Source organism: Sorex fumeus, unplaced genomic scaffold (genome assembly GCF_029834395.1).
Source record: "Sorex fumeus unplaced genomic scaffold, SorFum_2.1 ptg000044l, whole genome shotgun sequence".
NCBI classification, from domain to species: domain Eukaryota; kingdom Metazoa; phylum Chordata; class Mammalia; order Eulipotyphla; family Soricidae; genus Sorex; species Sorex fumeus.
The window spans coordinates 51,768,319-51,787,870 of record NW_026606101.1 but is presented as its reverse complement, the minus strand read 5'-3'; the positions used below and the strand labels follow the sequence as shown (position 1 = coordinate 51,787,870).

Here is a 19,552-nt window from a genome sequence, read left to right as displayed (position 1 = left end):
GCAGAATCAGGGTGTGAAGGGTGCAAGAACGGGGAGGCATCTCCGCTCCTGCCCCACCGCTTCTCGCGCGACCATTTCCCCGGAAAGTTCTCGAAGGGCCCCTGACCTCGGCGCACTCCGCGGCGCCCGCCAGCGAGGCCCCTTTTTCCCGCCGCGCCGCCAGCCCGCGGGGGCGGGAAGGGGCGGGGCTGACGTCACGTCCGGGCCGGGCCGGGCCGCGCGGTGGGGCTGGGCGGGGCCGCGAAAGCGCGCGCTCGGGCGGGGGCGGGGCCGCGTCCAGGGGCGTCGCGTCACATCCGGGAGGCTTAGAGCCCGGGCGGAGCTGGTGCGGAGCGCTTCGGCTCTCGGCGGCTGGGCGAAGCGCTTCGGTCCTGCGCGGCAGCAAGACGGCGCCGGGGGGTCGGCAGCGCTGGTGGGAGCCCATCGGACGGCAGCGGCGGCGGCGGGGCGTCATGAGCGACAGCGGCGAGCAGAACTACGGCGAGCGGGTACGTCGCGGTGCAGCCGGGGGCGGCTGGCGCGGGGGCCCCGGACTCGTCGCCTCAGACCGCGGGACGGTTGGCGGCGGCGGCGGCTCCGGGCCGAGGCCGTGCAGCCAAGGTGGCGGGCGTCCGCGTCGCCGCGGGGGCCCCGAGAGCCGAGGCGGCGGTTTTTTTTCCGTTGGCGGGGGGTCGGGGGGCGGCAGGTTAAAAATGGCCGCGGCGTCCCCTCAGCGTGGGGGGAGGGGAGCGGCCGCCGTTGCTCGCCGGCGAGGCGGCGCCGCCGCCGCCGCCATCTTGGGCGGGCGGGCGGGCCGGGCGCGCTGCCAGAGGCACAAAATGGCGGCGGTGGCGGCGCCGCGGGGCGGGGGGTGCGGAGGCCGAGGGGCGTTTCCGGCTGCGGGGTGGGGGGGGGCGGCGAGCGCGGGCTTTTGTGTCGGGCTCGAAGGACCTTCTGGACGGGGGCCGCTGAGAGATTGGCCGGCGGCGCTCGTATTTTTCCCCCCCGGTGGCGCCGGTCTCTTGCCCGGGTGTGGGAGCGGGATTCTCCGGGGGGCCCAGCCGGGGTCGGGGGCGGCTTTCCCCTGCGGGGAGACGCGCTTCCTCGGCTGGCATCCGTGCCGCTGGGCAGCCGAAGCCGACCGACCGGAGAGCTCGGCGGGTCTCCCCCGCGGGTGCACGTCAGCGTGTGCGTGCGCATGCGCGCGCGCGCCTTTTCGAAGACGCGCGCGCACGTTTCACTCCCTCCCCCCCTCCCCCGAAATTCGTGAACGGGCGAGACTGTCGTTCCTCGCGCTTCCTCGGTCGGGGAGCCGGCTTGGCTTTGTTGTGGCTGGGGGGGTGGGGACGGGACACACACGACACCGAGTGGGTGTGCTGGGTGTCGGACCTGGGGCCAGGCTGCGCTTGCCGCTCGGGTCCCCGAGTTGGCAAGTTCTTATAAAAGCAGCGGTTTCGGGTTCCGGCCGGCCGGTGAGGGCGGGTCGTGGGAAAGAGGGGCGAGTTGAGGTTCTGGGGTCCTGTTGTTGCGCTTCTTCGTGAAGACGAAGCGACTGTTGGCTAAAGGAGTCAGGGCCTGAACGAGCGGCTTCAAAGAGTCGGTGCGGTCGATCCGTCCTGGGCTCGACTGCGGACGGGACTCCCGGCCCGTGCGCGCAGCGAAGGCGTCTTCGGGGGCAGCCGCACCTCCGGCCCCTGAGGAGGTCTAGATCTCGATCTATCTCGCTTTCGGAAGGAAACCACCGGAGGAAGCCTGGGCCTAGAACCCGTCGGGCGGTTAGAAATGATCGAATTGGTCGTGTTTTCTTCACGACGGGCTCTCTAGAGGACCCTGGCGTTCGCACCAGTTGCATTCCACGAGACGCCTTGTGGAACAGCATCCCGACTACGGGGCCGGGGGAAGTGAATGTCCCATATTGCTGCTCAGGAAAGAGGAAGTGGTCCTGGCTTCTGGGGATACTTTTGAGCTCTTGCGGCGCTAACTGCCAGAGTGAATCAAGGATTGCGTTCCCCGTTTGGCTGAATGGGGTGTGGACGGATGGTGTCATTAGAGCCAGAAAAGATCATCTTTACGATGCTCCGGGCTCTTGAATCGGTTTTAGTTCAGCTGGATTCTGTCACCTTTAGCTCACGCCCATCTTCCCTCCGTTAGCTAGGAAGGGTAACTTTTTTTTTAAATAAGAGTGTTAAGGTGTGTGGAATGAATTATCCAGTTTGGTGGCTCTGACTGAATCTAGTAGAGCTGCGACTTGAGGTGGGCTGGGTTCTTGGGTTTCTGCGCGTACTGTCTTTTTCTTCTGGAGGCATTCTTCAGTTGAAATGTCTAAGTGTCTGCGATCAGGAAACTATTGATCAGGACAAACTTTCAAAAATGCAGAATCGTTCATCTCTTCAAATTCTTGGTGCTCTTTTTTTTGTGAAGGGGTGCCTTTGCAACCACAATCGACCCAAAAAAGCGCACCACATTGTCACAAGACTTGTAAAAGAACTTGCAAGTTTAGGAAGATGTGGTAAAATTGGAGGCAATCTGCAAGCCCAGTAACGGGCACAATACTTAGAATGGGAAGGGGGGGGGGTTGTGTGAGAAGCAAGATTTAGAGATGAGAGAGGAAAGAGAAATGCGTGTTCAGGAGTAAACATGGATTTTTCCATAGTGAAAAGCCAGCTCCGTTCTTCTTGATGCTGCGCTAGTTTAATTTCTAACTTCTTAACAGTTGTGATTTTTTTTTTACGACTCATACGGATGAATCTTTGAAAATCTAATAAATTGAAGAATGATTTCTGTTTAGTTATGATAGCAAGCAGTTTAATAAAATACTTAAGGGGTAGTGGCTGTTAATGTAGGTACTTTATCTTTAGTCTTATTCTCTATAAAATATTACCCAGAATACCATCCTGTCAGCCCTTTCCGGTTTTGCGGTCTTTCTCCTCTTCTGCTTAATCTTGGTTTTCTTTTATAGTCTGTTTTTAACTTCTGAAGCCTTAATTTTAAAGACTTAAAAAATCTGATCTGTTTCTAAGAAAACCGCCTTTGTTTGCTCTTTCTTTAATATATTAGAGGTGGAATTGATGGCAAATAGGAAAAGAGTTTGCACTGTTTTTGTTTGGGTGATTAGGTTAAAGTCTCAACCAAGCAAAGAATATTTTTTGATTTTTTTTTTAACTAAATGCTTTGATTTTGTGAATATTGTCTGGAAATTGAAGTTTTCAAACTGAAATTGCAAGTGGTTACAAGGTAAGTACTACTGGGTTTGTCAAAGACTGAAGAGGAATTCGGGTGATGAGACTTGTTAAATGGGATTTGCCTTTGTACAGCCTTCCAACCCCCCATATTTTCTCACGTATGATGAATAATAACATTTTCATAGCTCTCATTTTGCCCAAGAGAAGTATGTGTGTACTTGTACCTTTTGAGTCTTGCCATTGTGTGTTGATAGTTTTATGTATAATTGTAATGTAACCGGAATGGTGATGTTTAGGACTTTATAAAGTGTTTTGTCCAGTTTAGTTTTTGTGGGTGTGGGTCACAGTTGAATTAGATACTGTTGACACTTTGTTTTCATATTTTAAGCTGAGAGTCCCCCAAAGCGCTCTCCCATAGTAAGTGGTCTCCAGATTTCCCCAAAAGCCTGCTTTGAAAGGGGTTTTAGAAATTACTTGGATTTTTTTTGTCTATATAACAGCATGGATGAGGTTTCATTTTAGCATTGATGTTTATGTAGAAGTTCTGAAAAATAAACTGTATGACTTGCTTTTCTGGAAAGTATTGGATATTTTATGAATGTATATGCGTCTACAGGTTTTTGTGTTTTTCTTTTTGGCAAGAAGTTCTTAAAATCATGAGCCTACAATCACTTAGTTACCAGATAGTATTTTTCAGAGGATATTTTCAGTGAGGATTTTTCTTTCTATCCTGCAATCTTCTAATCTTGGCTGCAGAAAAAATAGACATAGTTTTTAAATTGATGAGCATTGATTATCTCCCCCCTCCTCCCATACAGCAAGATCAGCCAACCAATTTTTCTTTGCCCTTCAGTGTATTTTTTAAATTCCTTTGTCCATGGCCTTGCATGTATTTAACAAGACATGAACTCCAATTGTAGACTCTAGAGTCATTTTATCAAAAATGGTATTGATGATGGGAGATTTCTGCTTGAGTATTAAAGATTCTCTTAAGCAAGAGTGTGGTAACAGCCCTGTAGTTGGTCTTTGGTTTTATTGTGGCCATTTTTCAGCGGAGTTGAAATAAAACGAATAATTTACATTATATAGTAATGTATTCAGTGGATGTAAAAGATGAAAGGGTAATGAAATTAAGGAAGGCATCTGTCCTAAAAGTTGTGATACCTAGAACTTTGGCCTCTGTTCCAGTATCTTTTGCATCTGAGTTCTGTTATCTGTATAGATTTGAGGCCTTATGAGGAAACCTGCTTGGGCATTCTGATTCCACGATTACATTTGCTGCCAGCAAACATCCATTACATTTTTGTGATGGGTTTTAAGAGAAAACCAATTAGCTTTGACTCCCTTAAATAAAAGGCTATTAAAATTCTTTCCCTGGATCAAACTGTAATTTAACCTTGGAAAACTAGACACAATTATGCTTCCCTTTTTAGAAAAGACAATCTTTCCCATCTTAGCCACTTTTCTCTTTATGCGCAGAGAAAGAAAAAGCAATTTTTCGCCCCAGAGAAAACAAAAACTGGGGGTGGGGCAGGGAATTGACAGAAAAGGTCTTAGGCTGAATGCAGGAAAACGAGGTTTTTTTTTAGTAACAGGCAGTGCTTTGTTTTTGTTCATTGGGTAAACCAAAAAGTTTTTTTCATGACACCAGGAGGTGGGCTATGATTTTCTAATGTCTTCACCTTTATAAGTAGTGCTTTTCTTTTTTTGTTGAGCAGCAGTTTTTAATTTTCCATTCTTTGAGGGTGGTGGGAGTTTACTCCCAAAAAGTATTTGAAAATAGCACTGTTGGGTTTGTTTTGTTTTCCTGCATAGCTTATTGAATACAGTAGTAGTTGGTTGTCTAGATATTTTACCCCTATTTCAGTTGAAAATTAACGATTGGACCATTCATTAATTTGGGGGGAGGGCAACACTTACTTCTGGCAGTGCTTACTGCTTCCTCCTGGCTCTACGCCCAGGGGTCACTCCTTGGTGGGCTTGGGATCATGTGGGGTGCTGGGGATCTGTCCCTGCTCTGCCAAGTATAAAGCAAGTGCCCCGCCCACTTAGTATCACTCCTGCCCCCGTTCATGTATTAAAATCTCACTAGATTGAAATCAGCTTTCCTAGGTGTGGGTTGAACACTGTAGACCGACCATATTTTCAAATTTCCTGATGTCTTTCTACAGAGCTTTAAAATATGCAGTACAGAAATGTATGGCAATGATTTTTTTTACTTTAGACAAGTCACAGTTTGTAAGCCCATTCAACCCTGAGCCTTGTCATTGTGCAAATGAATTGTCCGTGCTTTCCTTTCTTGCACTTTCGTATTGTGTCACTTTTTTTAATTAGAAATGTGTTTTTGACACTTATATTCTCTACTGACATACAGTAAGAAGTGTGAATGTAATTATAAATTTCTTAAAATGTTAGATGAACAGTAAATGTTCAGTTGCGCACTTCAACTTAAGCATGATAAGCCTATTTGAAGTAGACAATTGATATTATCATATTTTAGGAAAAAACCAAGAAACTGTAGTTTCAGTTTTTTGAGCTGCCTATTTTAGCCTTTTAAACCCCAAAACAAAAGGGATTTTTTTTTTCTAATTTCAGTTTTGGCACTGGATTTTATCCTGGAGTTTTAAAATATTCTTCATCCTGTTCTTTTTCTATTAAGGTTAATGTTGAAGAAGGAAAATGCGGAAGTCGTCATTTGACAAGTTTTATAAATGAGTATTTGAAGCTCAGGAATAAGTGAAGCTGAAATTTGAAAATATAAAAGAAAGAATGCATGCTAATTATCAGACCAGAAGTCCCACTTGTAGAATATTGAGCAATTTGTGTGAAGTGGGGAAGATGAAAGAAGTCAGAATTTGAAACGGAAGAATGAAGAAAAGAAATAAAAATGAAGTTAAGATAAGAAGTAATCTGGAATCAGAAAGCACTACGCTAAGTAATTACTAGTCTGTTTATGTGTCCCTGTATATTTTGCTAAACATGCATGCATTATTTGTTTAATAGAAGAAAATATATACAGGGTTAAGAAGTGCCTTCCAGGGGAAACGTATAATAATTAGGTAATTCTGATTTTAACTTCTTAGTCAAATGATTGAAATGCATTTAAAAAAACTAAAAAGGAAAAGCCATTATAGTTACATACCAGGCAGGAATGATGAGGTCTCCAACATGGGTTGGCTTCGAATTATCCCTTCTAGTTTTTGTTACACTGCTAGTCTTAGAGCGCGAGTGAGTGAGTACCTTTGGAATTGGAATTGGTGGTCTGTGCCACCTTGGACTTAGGCTAAACTCGACACTTCTTTCAGTACTGAGCAGAACAATAATTGAATATAGACATGTAAAAGTTTTACTGAAGAATGGCACTGGAATGGTTTAGAACCAGCTCTCAAATCCAATTTTGATTGCATTGGGCAGATTACTTTGTATAGGCCTTTGTGAACCCATTGTTTTTCCAGATGGCATTAGTGGAAAGCTATGACCACTTGGGCCCTACTTTTAAAGTGCATGTGTGCTTCAAGTTCATAAAGGGTGATTACTTAGCTATTTGCCTGCTCTATATGAATGCCTTGCAGTTACTGCTTATGCATACAGGGGCTTCTTCCTTTAGAACAAGTGGGTCACGGGATATCTAACTTGGCAGAAGGAGCAGATGGCAAATTCGGAAATAAGCTTTCATACTCTCTATTTTCTATCAGTGCTTAGCCGTTAATAATGATAAGGTTAAGTAGGTTTACTTTGGGTTCCCCACTCCCACAACTTTATTGGAAAAATCTTATCTATATTTTGTTTCCTCCTAGCTTAATGGAAGTCAGGTGATGTATTAACCTTTCTGTTGAATGGGACAAGTACACGAAGGAAAATAATCCTGAGCAGCAATCAGTAGTTGATTTCTACCCTGTTGGCAAAGCCAAGGACATAATTTTGACCTAAATGAAAACCTACAAAACTTTGTTAGAGCTTAATGCTCTTTTAAAAAGCGACATAACTGACATCCTTGGAAGTTGCATTTTCTGAAGATTTAGGGGCCTGCCTGTTAACTTTGAAATTAGTGCTTTATTTTACAAACAGAAATTTCAAATTGGTTTTGCTCTAGTTGTGCTTTGTAAAACCTCTTGCCATACATAAAGTGAATGCTAATTTTGTGAATTAACTATAGGGAGAGGGCTGAGGTGAAAGTGATAGGAATTGGTATTTCAAGCCCATGCACTCTAAATTGAGAGTTCTGTAAGATCTTTGAAATCTTAACCCACAGGGAAAGCAGTTGGGAGTTTTCTGTGGCCCCAGCTGTGTAATATAGAGCAAAATAATGTCATTTAATTGCCTGCCCTGCATCTTTGAATTTGGAGTCTTTATACGATTGGAAGAGGTAAGAGGGAAATAAGACCCTCACTCTGGCCCTGGGAGGGTTAATACCAATAGTGACAAGTAAAAGGATGTCAGAAATAAGGTTCCAGAATGATGCATTTGAGCGAAAGTACCTACTTTTTTGAGTGAGAAAATGAGTGGGTATGCATTTCTCAGTATAGTGGGGAGCAGATTGAGAGGTGTTTGTTGGTTTGGGGGGGGTGTTTCGTTTTTTGGAAGGCTTTGAGGTGTTCCGGTTTTTGAGGGGGATTTGATTCTCCCTGATAATTTCCCCTATAGATTGTATATTCATATATGGCCTAAAAGTCCATCTATTAAACTCAGCCCTGAGTTTTTCATGAAATGTATTTTGTTCATGATCTTCTTTTTTGATACTTTGATGTCTAGGTTAGATGGGGTTTTAATATGTTGGCATTTGTTTTGGTCAGGTCTGGATGAGCTTAGACTTGGCGTAGGAATTTAACCAGCTGGCTTTCATAGAACTGACATTTTAAGACTCTTATCTTACAGGCAGGCTAAATTTTCTTGTGTTTCTTAAACGGGTAATGGCCAACATAAAGACATTCAGCTCCCTTTTGTAGTTAAGAATATTCCTGACAAAGGTAGGAGGTTTCTTTTAGCCAGGCTGTCAGTATGGAAGGGGTATCTTGGCATTCTGATGTTTCTCCTACTCTAAGAATAGTTGCTTACAAGATTATCTGCATAGTTTCATTTTGAGGTTGAGTGCAGTCTTCTGATAATTTCAGATACTGTGGCTTTGGTCCTTGATCTGGGGGCCAGTCTTAGAGAAAAGACTTTTATATTAGACTGCTAGATACAACTACTTCATTGGCTATCTTTTGTCTTGTGAAGCATGTTATATTCCGCTCTTCCAGAGCAGATAGTCTCCTCAGGTTTCCATTGAAAGCAAAAATAATCCCCTGAAGTAATTCATCATAGAATGGCAAAAGGACTTAAGCACCTTTTTTGTGTTCCCCTTGAGAGTAGTTTTGCCTGTGAAAAGATGGCCAAGGAAAGGGGATTAATTGTCCTAATTTTAAATGTTAATATTTGTTAAAAAGCAGGAAAAAAGTCAAAGGAGTTGCCAGAGCCACAGTATCTTTTCGACCATTTCCTTTGACTCTTTACTAATCTGGGAATGGGAGGCGCTCATTTCAAATCACTTCACACCTTGTTAATGACTTTGGAAAGTTACTGAGAAAATTTTAAAGTTGTTTGGGATATGTAGACTTGAACTCCTTTTTTTCAATCTCGACCCTGTTCTAAGAGTTTTTATTCCCCTCTTTCATTTCAAAATCCCCCCCCCATCTCTCAAAGTTCTATATGCTGTAAATTAAAACATTGGAGTCTTTTTTGAACTTGTAATTTTATGAATTGCCAGAGTGTTGTGGGGCTTTACCAGAGAGGTGGAGAGGTATTTGTGAGACTACTAACAGCTTCAGCTTTATATCCTGTATTTTTATTGTGAAGTTTGGCCATTTCTCCTTTTCGGTGGTAGTGAGTCACTAGGTTTTTTCTTTTTTAATTTAATTTGTGTAAGCTGGATAGTTTGAAATAAAGGTTTATTGGTTAGCTATCAGATTCCGGTGCATTCTGTTTGTTTTGGTGTTTCGCTTTAACTTAACCTCTGGTTTCATTACTTACATGTTTGTATGCTGAGCGGTTGATTGTGCCTCTCTGGCTCGCTGATGACCAAGGTGTCCCGTTTGCCATCCTTTTTGCTTGTTTCTTTAGAGAGCTGTTTTGGGGTATTACCAGCTTATCCCATTTTTGTGAAAGCTGTGTATGTGTAATAAGACCTGTACTTGGACTTTGATTTTTTTGCAGTTTGAGTTTAATTCCCTTTCTGGGCCCAGATAAGAAGACACTGATTAAATCTGTTGCAATTTTCTTAAATTTTTATATAATGTTCTTAGTTCATTCACACCCAGTCTTTATCACTTTGCCCTGATTTAGCTCTGTATGGCAGAGCAAGTAAGTAGTCCATCTCTGGCACCCTCACATACTCAACATACATGCTGTAGCTCTGTTGGAGAATCTCAACTCTTTGCAGTTAGGCGGAACAGGGTATAGTATCCTTTTAAGCTGGTCCTTGCTTTCCACTAGGTTTCTACATCCACTATCATCTTGTCTTTTCTTATGCAACAATAAAGGCTAAGATCTTATGAAAATAAACATTTAACTTTTAATATGTTATTTTATTTCATAGGATCTTTGATTGCAGCTTGATGAAAATAAGTATAAGATATAGCTATAGTTAATAAGGTTCTTTTTTAACCTAGTCTTACGGAGTAATGATCCCCACAATCCTTGAGCAGTTTCTCTAACTGCTTGACTTTGGTGACCTTTTCTGAAGTGAATGGGGTCAATTAACTCTTAACCCTGCTCAACCCTGCTCCCCAAGATGGGAGTTCAAGTTAATTGACCTGTTTCAACTGAGCGAGAAACAATACCAGGTATATTCAGTTCTTGCCAGAACCTATGTTTTCTTATCTTGGAAGGGGATTACTTGCCCTCACCATTTATCTCACAGCAGCATAATTGTTTTTAAAGTTGCCCAGAAAATATACAAATTAAACTTTTGACATCTACGTATAGGAATCCCGTTCTGCTTCCAGAAGTGGAAGTGCTCATGGATCTGGGAAATCTGCAAGGCATACCCCTGCAAGGTCTCGCTCCAAGGAAGATTCCAGGCGTTCCAGATCAAAGTCCAGGTCCAGATCTGAATCTAGGTAAGAAAGACGGGAGTTTTTTGTTACTTCTTGGCTCTGAAATTGGAGTGTGCTTTGTACACTAGGAAGATAGAGAGGATTGGATAGATTATTTGTTGGACTGTTAACAGATAACAGTTGGTACTAGAAATAAACTGTTGTTTCTGGGAGACTTAAAACTAAGAGAAGAGTCGGCCTGGGCTTGGAGTTAGGGGTTAAACTTGCCTCTGCTTGTCCTGGCTTGTCACTTTTTTTTTTCTTTTTAACCTTGGGTTTACTTTCCGTATAAAAGGCAAGTTAATTATAAATAAGTTCTTCAGAATTGTTGTGAGGCTTCACTTCATAGTGCTTCTAAGTCCAGCAAATACACTGCAGAATATGACTTTTGGTAACTGCAATTCTTGATAAATATGTATAGTCTACTATTATGTATGTGTTCAGCAAAAATGCTGTAGTATACTTTGTTGGTTGACAGTAGGTAGGCAATGTATAACCTAGTTGCCCAGGACGGCCTCAGTTTATGCCTGTTGTCTGGCATGATTATAGAGCTACCCCTTTTTCTCTCTTTAAAGTGGCCCTGGTTTAGATAGCAGTTCATAACTCTAGAAGAATTGGTTGATTTTTCTGTTTTTGGGCCACACCCAGCAGTGCTCAGGGCTTACTCCTGACTTTGCACGCAGGGGTCACTCCTAGTAGGGCTCAGGTAACCATATGTGGTGCTAGGGATCAAGCCCAGGTCTGCATGCAGGACAATCATCCTGCCTGCTGTAAGACTATCTCCAATCCTCTGAATTAAGGTGTTTTTTTTTTTTTTAACTGCTAACAAAACCTATTGTGGTGACTTCTTAAAATTTAAGTAAAGGAGGATGCAGAATGAATGGGTAGTGGAATTGTTTACAGTTTTGAAAAGATGAGTGTTGATTTTACTTTTTTAAGACATGTCAGAGAAGATACTAATTGGATCTTAAGTTCTAGCATAATTGAAGTGATAATTAAAGATCACACTAACATGTTTCTTGTGTTCTTTTAGAGAACTTAACTCTAGCATGAAGGAAATGAAAGCCATATTTTATTGATGGCTTGATCATGACCCCAGAACGGTTGTTTTGCAGGTCTAGGTCCAGAAGAAGTTCTCGAAGGCATTACACAAGATCAAGATCTCGGTCCCGTTCCCATAGACGATCTCGTAGCAGGTCATATAGTCGAGATTATCGAAGAAGGCACAGCCACAGTCACTCTCCCATGTCTACTCGCAGGCGGCATGTTGGCAATCGGGTAAGGTGGAAAACCAGTTTTGTTTATAGTGGACCATAAGGCACTTTCTAAAACAAATTTTTTTCCCCTTTAATTGGGACTGATTTTATTTGACATTGTAATTATGGCATTTGAATAAATAATTTACCATTAGTCTTTAGAAGGATATCACAAGTAATAGTATATATTTGGGCTATTAGTCACATTTTGTTTCAAAATACAGTGTCCTCCCATTTGATTTGAGTTTGAGCTCTACCATCAATTCATATGCAAAGGTTTTGAAACTTCTCTGGCAGAAGAAATAACCAAATAGGAATTAATACTTAGATATGGGAGGGGTGCATATTTGGATGTTTTCTCTCTTCCCATAAGAGATATCAGACGGCTGGATTTTAGTTTTCATGTGTGTAAGGAAATTTATCATAGTGTTAAATTCATTGTGGCTACTAGAAATTTGGCCAAATGTTGATACTATGGCATTTGCTGTCTTAATAAAAAATAGAATGAAACTTGAGTGTTCTTCAAACTTTTGACAGCTTAGAGTATTTTGCTGAATGGATAGTGGTATTTAACCTGTATGATTGCTTTACGTGTGGATGTTTCAGAATGAATACCTTAGGTGAACTATATTCTAGGAAAATTCCAGTATGCTTTCTAACTACTTATGTACCCATTTTCCTGCATCTGAAGTTTACTGCCTTTTGCAGTCTTTACAACAATGCTGCCCCCTCTTCCTTAGTGATTCCTTGATAAAGTTGTGTTTCCTTTTTGAGCTTTTTAAGTTTAGAATCTGTTTTTCTATATTTAGGCAAATCCTGATCCTAACTGCTGTCTCGGAGTATTTGGATTGAGCTTATACACTACAGAGCGAGATCTAAGAGAAGTGTTCTCCAAATATGGCCCCATTGCTGATGTGTCAATTGTGTATGACCAGCAATCTAGACGTTCCAGAGGATTTGCCTTTGTGTATTTTGAGAATGTAGATGATGCTAAAGAAGTAAGTAAATGTCTTACTGATACAAAATACTACTTAAAAATGCTTTAATAAGTACAAATTTTGCTCAAGTGTAACATAACAAGGATGTGCTTCTTGAACTTATAAGAAAATTTTTTTATGAAACAATGCTTAAGTATTTGTAGAACTGGAAGCATTAACATTTTCTGGTGAAAACACTTAAACATATGCAGAGTAATAGGAAATTGACTAGGTCAGTTGATCTAGCAATTTGCTTCACTGCTTACCAATTGTAGACTGTAGTACCCCGACTCAGTTCCCACTACCACATTGTACAGTAGCACTGTCCTCCTGTTCATTGATTTTCTCGAGTGGGCACCAGTAATGTCTCCATTGTGAGACTTGTCACTGTGTTTGGCATATCGAATGTGTCACGGGTAGCTTGCTGGGCTCTCCCGAGAGGCGCCAAGGAATCAAATCGGGTCATCCACATGCAAGGCAAAAGCCCTACCCGCTGTGCTATTGCTCCAGCCCACTACCACATTATTTGAGGGAAACATTAACATTATTTTATACATAGTTGCACCATTTAATTTTATCTTTTTTGTGGGGAAGTCACACCCACTGTGCTATCTCTCCAGTCCCTAGTATTATCTTAAGTATGGATGTTAATTATTTTTCAGAATATAAAGTTTTCACATTGAGTTGAACTTTTATTTTGTTTCGTTTGGGGGCCACACCCAGCAGTTCTCTGAGTTAGTTCTGGCTCCTGTGCTCAGGGGACATATGGTATGTGTGGGATCTAACCCACCCCTCTGTACTATCTGTTTTTTGAATTGAACTTGAGTTTTTTTATTTTTGAGCCACACCCCACAATGCCCTGCACTGAAGAATCTCTTCTGGTGTTGCTCAGGGCTACCATTTGGGACCCCTGGCAGTAAGGCTCGAGCTCCGCTTACATGGCTGTACTCACTGTACTTTCTCCAGCTCCTGAGTATAATTGAAAATTGGGTGTGTAACATTTATTTTGGGAATACTTGGTGCCTAAAAGGTATAACTAAGGTTTACCTATGTCACTGAAAGTACAGGCTTTTCTAGTTTTGGAGGGGGTTTTTGGTTTGTCTTTTGCTGTGGGGTCACCTGGCTGTGCTAAAGAATACTTCTAGTGCGCTCACGGCACCCTACGAGATGCCAGGACTTGAACCAGGGTTAGCCGTCTGCCGGCCAAATCCTACCTGCTGTACTAGCACACTGGTTGGTGAAGGAGGGAGATAACTTTTGTACCTGAATTAATAGTGCCCAGAATTTATGCTAAGTTCTACCTCCACATCCATATTGTCTGTATTATTACAGCTGGTGTGTTTTCCAGGAGGAGCTACAATTTATAATTTAAAGTTGCTTCTTTTGCTGCCAGCTTATGGCTTTTCACAACAAAAAGGGCAAACCTTAGGGACTCATCGCTTTACCCCTCTATCGTGCAAAAGAAAATCATAGTCTTTGAGTTTTATGTAGTTTCCATTTGTTAAAATAGTTTGATTTACCACTGCCATTTAATTTTTAGCATAAGGACTGTTGTTTATCTGTGTGACTATATTCAGGTTAGAAATGCTTTTGAGTATTTCATGGATATAAGGACCTTTGTGACCTTCTTGGATAAAACTTAGAAATATTTCATGTCGAACTGAGAACAAATTTATTGGTGTGTCAACAGGCCATCCTAGGCAACACTCAATGTGCTTTGAAGTATCCAGAGGGAAGCTTATTTTAAAATAACCCACTTATCTTTTGAAGGCAAAAGAACGTGCCAATGGAATGGAACTTGATGGACGTAGGATTAGAGTTGATTTCTCTATAACAAAAAGACCACATACACCAACCCCAGGGATTTACATGGGAAGACCTACCTAGTAAGTTTATTTTGATGTGATGACTTGCTCACTTTACCCATAAATAACATTGTGGGTGGGAAAACTTTGGCATTTCTTTCTTTCTGAGATTAAAGGATGTTTACTGGGTGCTCAGTAGATAGTATCTGAATGAAAAGCTGGCAAAATACTTATAAGCGCCTCTAAAATAGTTCATGCTGTTGAATAGCTAAAGATTTCCCTATTCTTAGGAATATATTTGCCTTAAGGTTTTTTTTGTTGTTTGGGGGGACCACACAAGGTGATGCTCACTCTGACTGATGCTAGAGCCATCAGTCCCATGGAATGCTGGAGATTGAACCTGGTCGGCTGCATGTAAGGCAAATGCCTATATATGCTGTAGCCCCGTAACCAGTTTTTAGAAAGAGTTACCAGGAAAAAAGGAACAGAAAATAAATATCAGTATTAAATATCATTATAAATTTTGTATTTTTATGAAATATTGAATCTAATGTTAACAACTAATGAGAATTATCAGAAAAGCCTTGCATATAAAATGATTAAGTTGATAGAAACTACTGTCACTGTTCTCCAGTTCATCAGTTTGCTCCAGCAGGGCCAGTAACTTATCCATTATGACATTTGTTACTGTGGCATATCGAATACATCACAGGTAGTTTTCGGGGCTCTCCAAGGGCAGGGGGGTGAAGGAATCAAGCCTGTGTCGGCTGGGTTGGCTGCATACAAGGCAAGTGCCCTACCCACTGTGCTATCGCTCCAGCCCAGTTAAACTACATACCCCCCTTTTTGCTTATTAGTTTGGTGGGTTTGGTTTTTTTGTTTTCATTTTGTTTTTTGGGGGGTCCATCCCCAGCAATGCTCGGGGGTTTCTCTTGTCTCTGCTCAGAATTACCTCTTGATGATGCTTGGAGGACAGTATGGGATTTAACTTGCATGCAAGGCGAACCCTGTACCCACTATACTATTGCTTGAGCCCCTCTCCCTTTTTGTTTAAAAGAAGCTACAGAAGCTGAGACTGTTGTCAGTTTAGTTCTATGGGTACATCATCCCAAAACAAAAATTAGATGTGCTAGGTTTTTAATAGACCAGAATAGAATACTGTGGCAACCACCTGATAATTTATGAGATATTTTTAAATTACTCGTAGTGGCAGCTCACGCCGTCGAGATTACTATGACAGAGGATATGATCGAGGTTATGATGATCGGGACTATTATAGCAGGTCATACAGGTAAGGCTTCCATAGTATAAGACACAAGTTGCGATAAACTTAAATGAAGCACTGTCTTATACAGCACAGTACTGTTTCTAAATTTTATCCTTTCACTCTTGAGAAATTTAGAGTGACTGTTGGTTTCTTTTTAAGGTTATCTTAAACTTAACTACAAATCCTCAAGTGTGAACCACTGATTTCAAGTGGTAGAGTAGAAACAAAAGCATATGCCAGTTTTTTTCCTTTGCCTTAATAAAGGCAGGGGGGGCGGCTGCACACTGGTGGGATATGGACTCCTGACTTGGTGCTCAGGGTCCCGTGCAATACTGATTATCGAATTCAGGTTGGGTCTCTCCCACTCAATTTGTTGAACTATGTCATTCTGTTTTTAAAAGCTAATTCTAACGGTCGGTTTTGAAAGTCATTACTGTTCAAGGCAAGATTTCCAGTTCTTTTAGTATGATGCATTACAGGGCCGGGGGGGGGGGTTGATTCTTGAATGAGTCCAATTAAAAAATTTTGAAGGACATTAATTAGAACAATGGTAAGCGGGTCTTTGTGGGTAGCACTGTAGCACTGTCCCCGTTGTTCATCGAGCAGGCACCAGTAATGTCTCCATTGTGAGACTTGTTACTGTTTTTGGCATATCTAATAACGCCACGGGTAACTTGCCAGGCTCTGCTGTGCCTTTGTGGGTATTTTTCCTAATATAAAAGGGAAGATCCTGGGAGTTTGGTAGGGAAATGTCCATTCTTGGAAGTGGGGTTATGTGGGGGTGTTAAGTGTAAATTATCCACTCACGGTTCAGTTTATTTAGAAATGCTGTTTTACCACCAGAGATAGCTCTAGCCTGTTTAGTAGATTACTATCTAACTTGAACTACCTTTAGGACTGTTTTTTACTGCATGAATTTGTGCCAGCCATGCTTAATTAAATGGGATTCTTTTCTGCTTTTACAGAGGTGGAGGAGGAGGAGGAGGAGGATGGAGAGCTGCTCAAGACAGGGATCAGATTTACAGGTATGCCAGGAGGTGATGTACAGTAAAACCATTAGTCTGATACTGGATAATGTTACCTATTCTCTGTATCTTACCTAATAAGACGAGATGGTGATGAATTTTTTTTAGTTATTCGCAGTAACTAATTACACTCAGTATTTCAACACCAATCCCACACCATTAACACCTTCCCTCCACCATTATTTCAAATTTTCTCACCAACACTCAAGCCTTCCCCCAGGCAGATGCGAAATTATTATTTTGTGCTGCTTGTTATGAATAGTATATAGGTAGGCTGTCCAAAACTTTTAAATAATTGGGGTCCAGAGAATTCTCTGTGGCATGTTGCTGTCTTTCAGATTCATTTGTGCCTGGTTCACAAAGGCTGGGTGGGAGACAGCCAGGACACAGGATGGTTGGGTAGATGAGGGAGGGGTCGGCCCATCCCTGCCTCCCAGTGACTTTGGAGCTTTCAATCACTGCTCCCCAATACCTGGGTTTTTCTTCTAGAGGTTTCTGACCGCTGGGGTTCATTTGGAGTAGGAGGAGAAAATGCCTACTCCAGAAGGTGATGAATTTTAAGGTCTTGGATAAGAAACAACATTGTCAGTTTTTGTTCCTGATAGCAATTTAGTTTTATCATATAAGTGCTTCATTCTAGTACTAAAGTAGACCCTAAAGTCTAAAAAAAAACTAGTTTACACGATCATTTCAGGGCTGTCTCGGAGACTGCCGAAATAATAGAGGGCATAATCATCCTTTAGTCTTAATTGTGATTTATGGAGAATTAGAGTATCTTGATGTTTGTTTACAGAAGACGGTCGCCTTCTCCTTACTACAGTCGGGGAGGGTACAGATCACGTTCCAGATCTCGATCATACTCACCTCGTAAGTGTTTTATTTTCATGATGCTTTGTATATTGTAATAAAAGACTTGGCCTGACTTACCAAACCACAACAGAGTATAGATTTAGGGAACAGCAAGCTAAATGCTCAGGATTTACTCCTGGCTTTGCCCTCCAGAAATTCTATGGGGTGTTCGGTCAAACCCAGGTTACCTGCATGCAAGGCAAGCATCCTACTTACTGGACTCTTGCTCTTTTTAAAATTATTTTTATTTTTTTATTTTTGTGTAGTCACACCTGGCTTTGCACTCAGGAAATATTCCTGGCGGTGCTCAGGTTACCATGTGGGATGATGGGAATCGAACCCGAGTCGGCCACGTGCGAGGCAAAAGCCCCTCTTGTTCTCCAATATTGTGTGTAGAAAACATGATCTTAATCCCATGTGCGGAATCTTATGTGTAGGATACCCTTGGTGATAAGTTTAATAGCACAGCGGGTAGGGCGTTCGCCTTACAAGCGGCCAACATGGCCGACCCGAGTTCGATTCCTCTGCCCCTCTCGGAGAGCCTGGCAAGCTACCGAGAGTATTCGATATGCCAAACACAGTAACAACAAAGTCTCCAATGGAGACGTTACTGGGCCTGCTCGAGCAAATCGACGATCAACGGGAGGGCCTTTACCTTTACCTTTACCCTTGGTGATTGGGTTTTTCTTTCCCTTTGTGTGTTGGGGCTATGACTTGGCCATACCTGGTGGTGTTATTCCTAGCTCTCTTCAGGAGTGACCCCTGCCAGTGCATGGGATGATTGCCAGGAATTGAGCAATATTCAGAGGCATACAGGGAAAGGACTTCACCTCTATCATTGCCCCCTCCCTCCACCAGCATTTGTTACTTATTAGGAAATTTTTGGTACTTGAGAATAGGAATGACTTCAAAATTTCAGCTTGCAGCTATTTCTCTTAAGTATTTCTCAGTATTGAAGCATATTCAATCTTTTCTTTTCAGGTCGCTATTAAAGCATGAAGTTGAAGACTTTCTGAAACCTGCCCTAGAGCTGGGATATTGTTTGTGGACAATATTTTTTATTGTCTCCTGTTTAAAAAGTGAACAGTGCCTAGTGAAGTTAGGTGACTTTTACACCTTTTATGATGACTACTTTTGGTGGAGTTGAAATGCTGTTTTCATTCTGCATTTGTGTAGTTTGGTGCTTTGTTCAAAGTTAAGTGTTTTCAGAAAAGTATGTTTTGCATGTATTTTTTTACAGTCTAAATTTTGACTGCTGAGAAGTTTCTATTGTACAAAACTTCATTTAAAAGGTTTTTCTACTGAATCCAGGGTATTCTGAAGATCGAAGCCTGTGTGTAAAATGCTACCAAATGGCAAAAAGCAACAATAAAGTTTGATTTTTACTTTTCTTTCTAACATATCTATGCTTAGCAGAAATGTTCAGATTAGGTAGTAAATTTCAGGATAAACAAAGATGCCAGTTTTCCCAGTCAATGAGACAATACCATACTTTTAATATACCTGCAACTAAGTGTTAACAATTATGCTCTGTAACTCTGTACTGCTAGTATTAGAACTAATGATCTTGCAATACAGCAAACGCTTTATGCTTATATCAATGTGGATTTGTCAGCCTTTGTGTAATCTGTATTATAGCAGGGAGTAAGAAGAGTTACACAATGTCTGCCTTAAAAGGCTATTTCTTGAAGCTGTTAAGGGGGTAATGGTATTTCAACTAGTTATCAGCAAAGACAATACATTCCACCACAAATGTACTCTTGTTCTAGCTTTTAGATATTATGAACACAAAAAAAGGGTGCTTCAGAGTTTGAGAAAGAGAAGGGAACACTATACTTGTGTTGTGGATGAACTGAAGACTTTGCCTGTTCATTTTTTAAATATTATTTTCAAGTCCTTTGCTTATCAAAGGAGGCCCAGTTTACTCAAATGTTTTGAGAACTGTGTTGAAATAAATGCAAATGAAAAGAGAAAAAAAGGCTGGTACAACTCCATTTACAAAGCTTTTTGGTCGGTTTTTTTAATCTTGTTTGTAACTCTTTCATCAATTTAGCCCTGATGCAGTATCTCTAGGTTACAATGTATACTTTTTGTTATTTAATAATTTATAATCCTGGAAATAAAATGAAGAATGAGTTA

The 19,552-nt window shown here is 41.8% G+C and overlaps 1 protein-coding gene across 1 annotated transcript; it reads left to right on the top strand.

The window, feature by feature from the left end:
• Nucleotides 1-327: 327 nt before the first annotated feature.
• On the top strand, nucleotides 328-18,804 carry TRA2B (transformer 2 beta homolog). Its single transcript, XM_056121879.1, has 9 exons — nucleotides 328-488; nucleotides 10,125-10,258; nucleotides 11,350-11,512; nucleotides 12,300-12,488; nucleotides 14,238-14,353; nucleotides 15,480-15,563; nucleotides 16,505-16,564; nucleotides 17,358-17,431; nucleotides 18,395-18,804. The coding sequence occupies exons 1-9, from the start codon at nucleotides 453-455 to the stop codon at nucleotides 18,403-18,405; spliced, it is 867 nt and encodes a 288-aa protein (XP_055977854.1). The 5' UTR covers nucleotides 328-452; the 3' UTR covers nucleotides 18,406-18,804.
• Nucleotides 18,805-19,552: the final 748 nt, after the last annotated feature.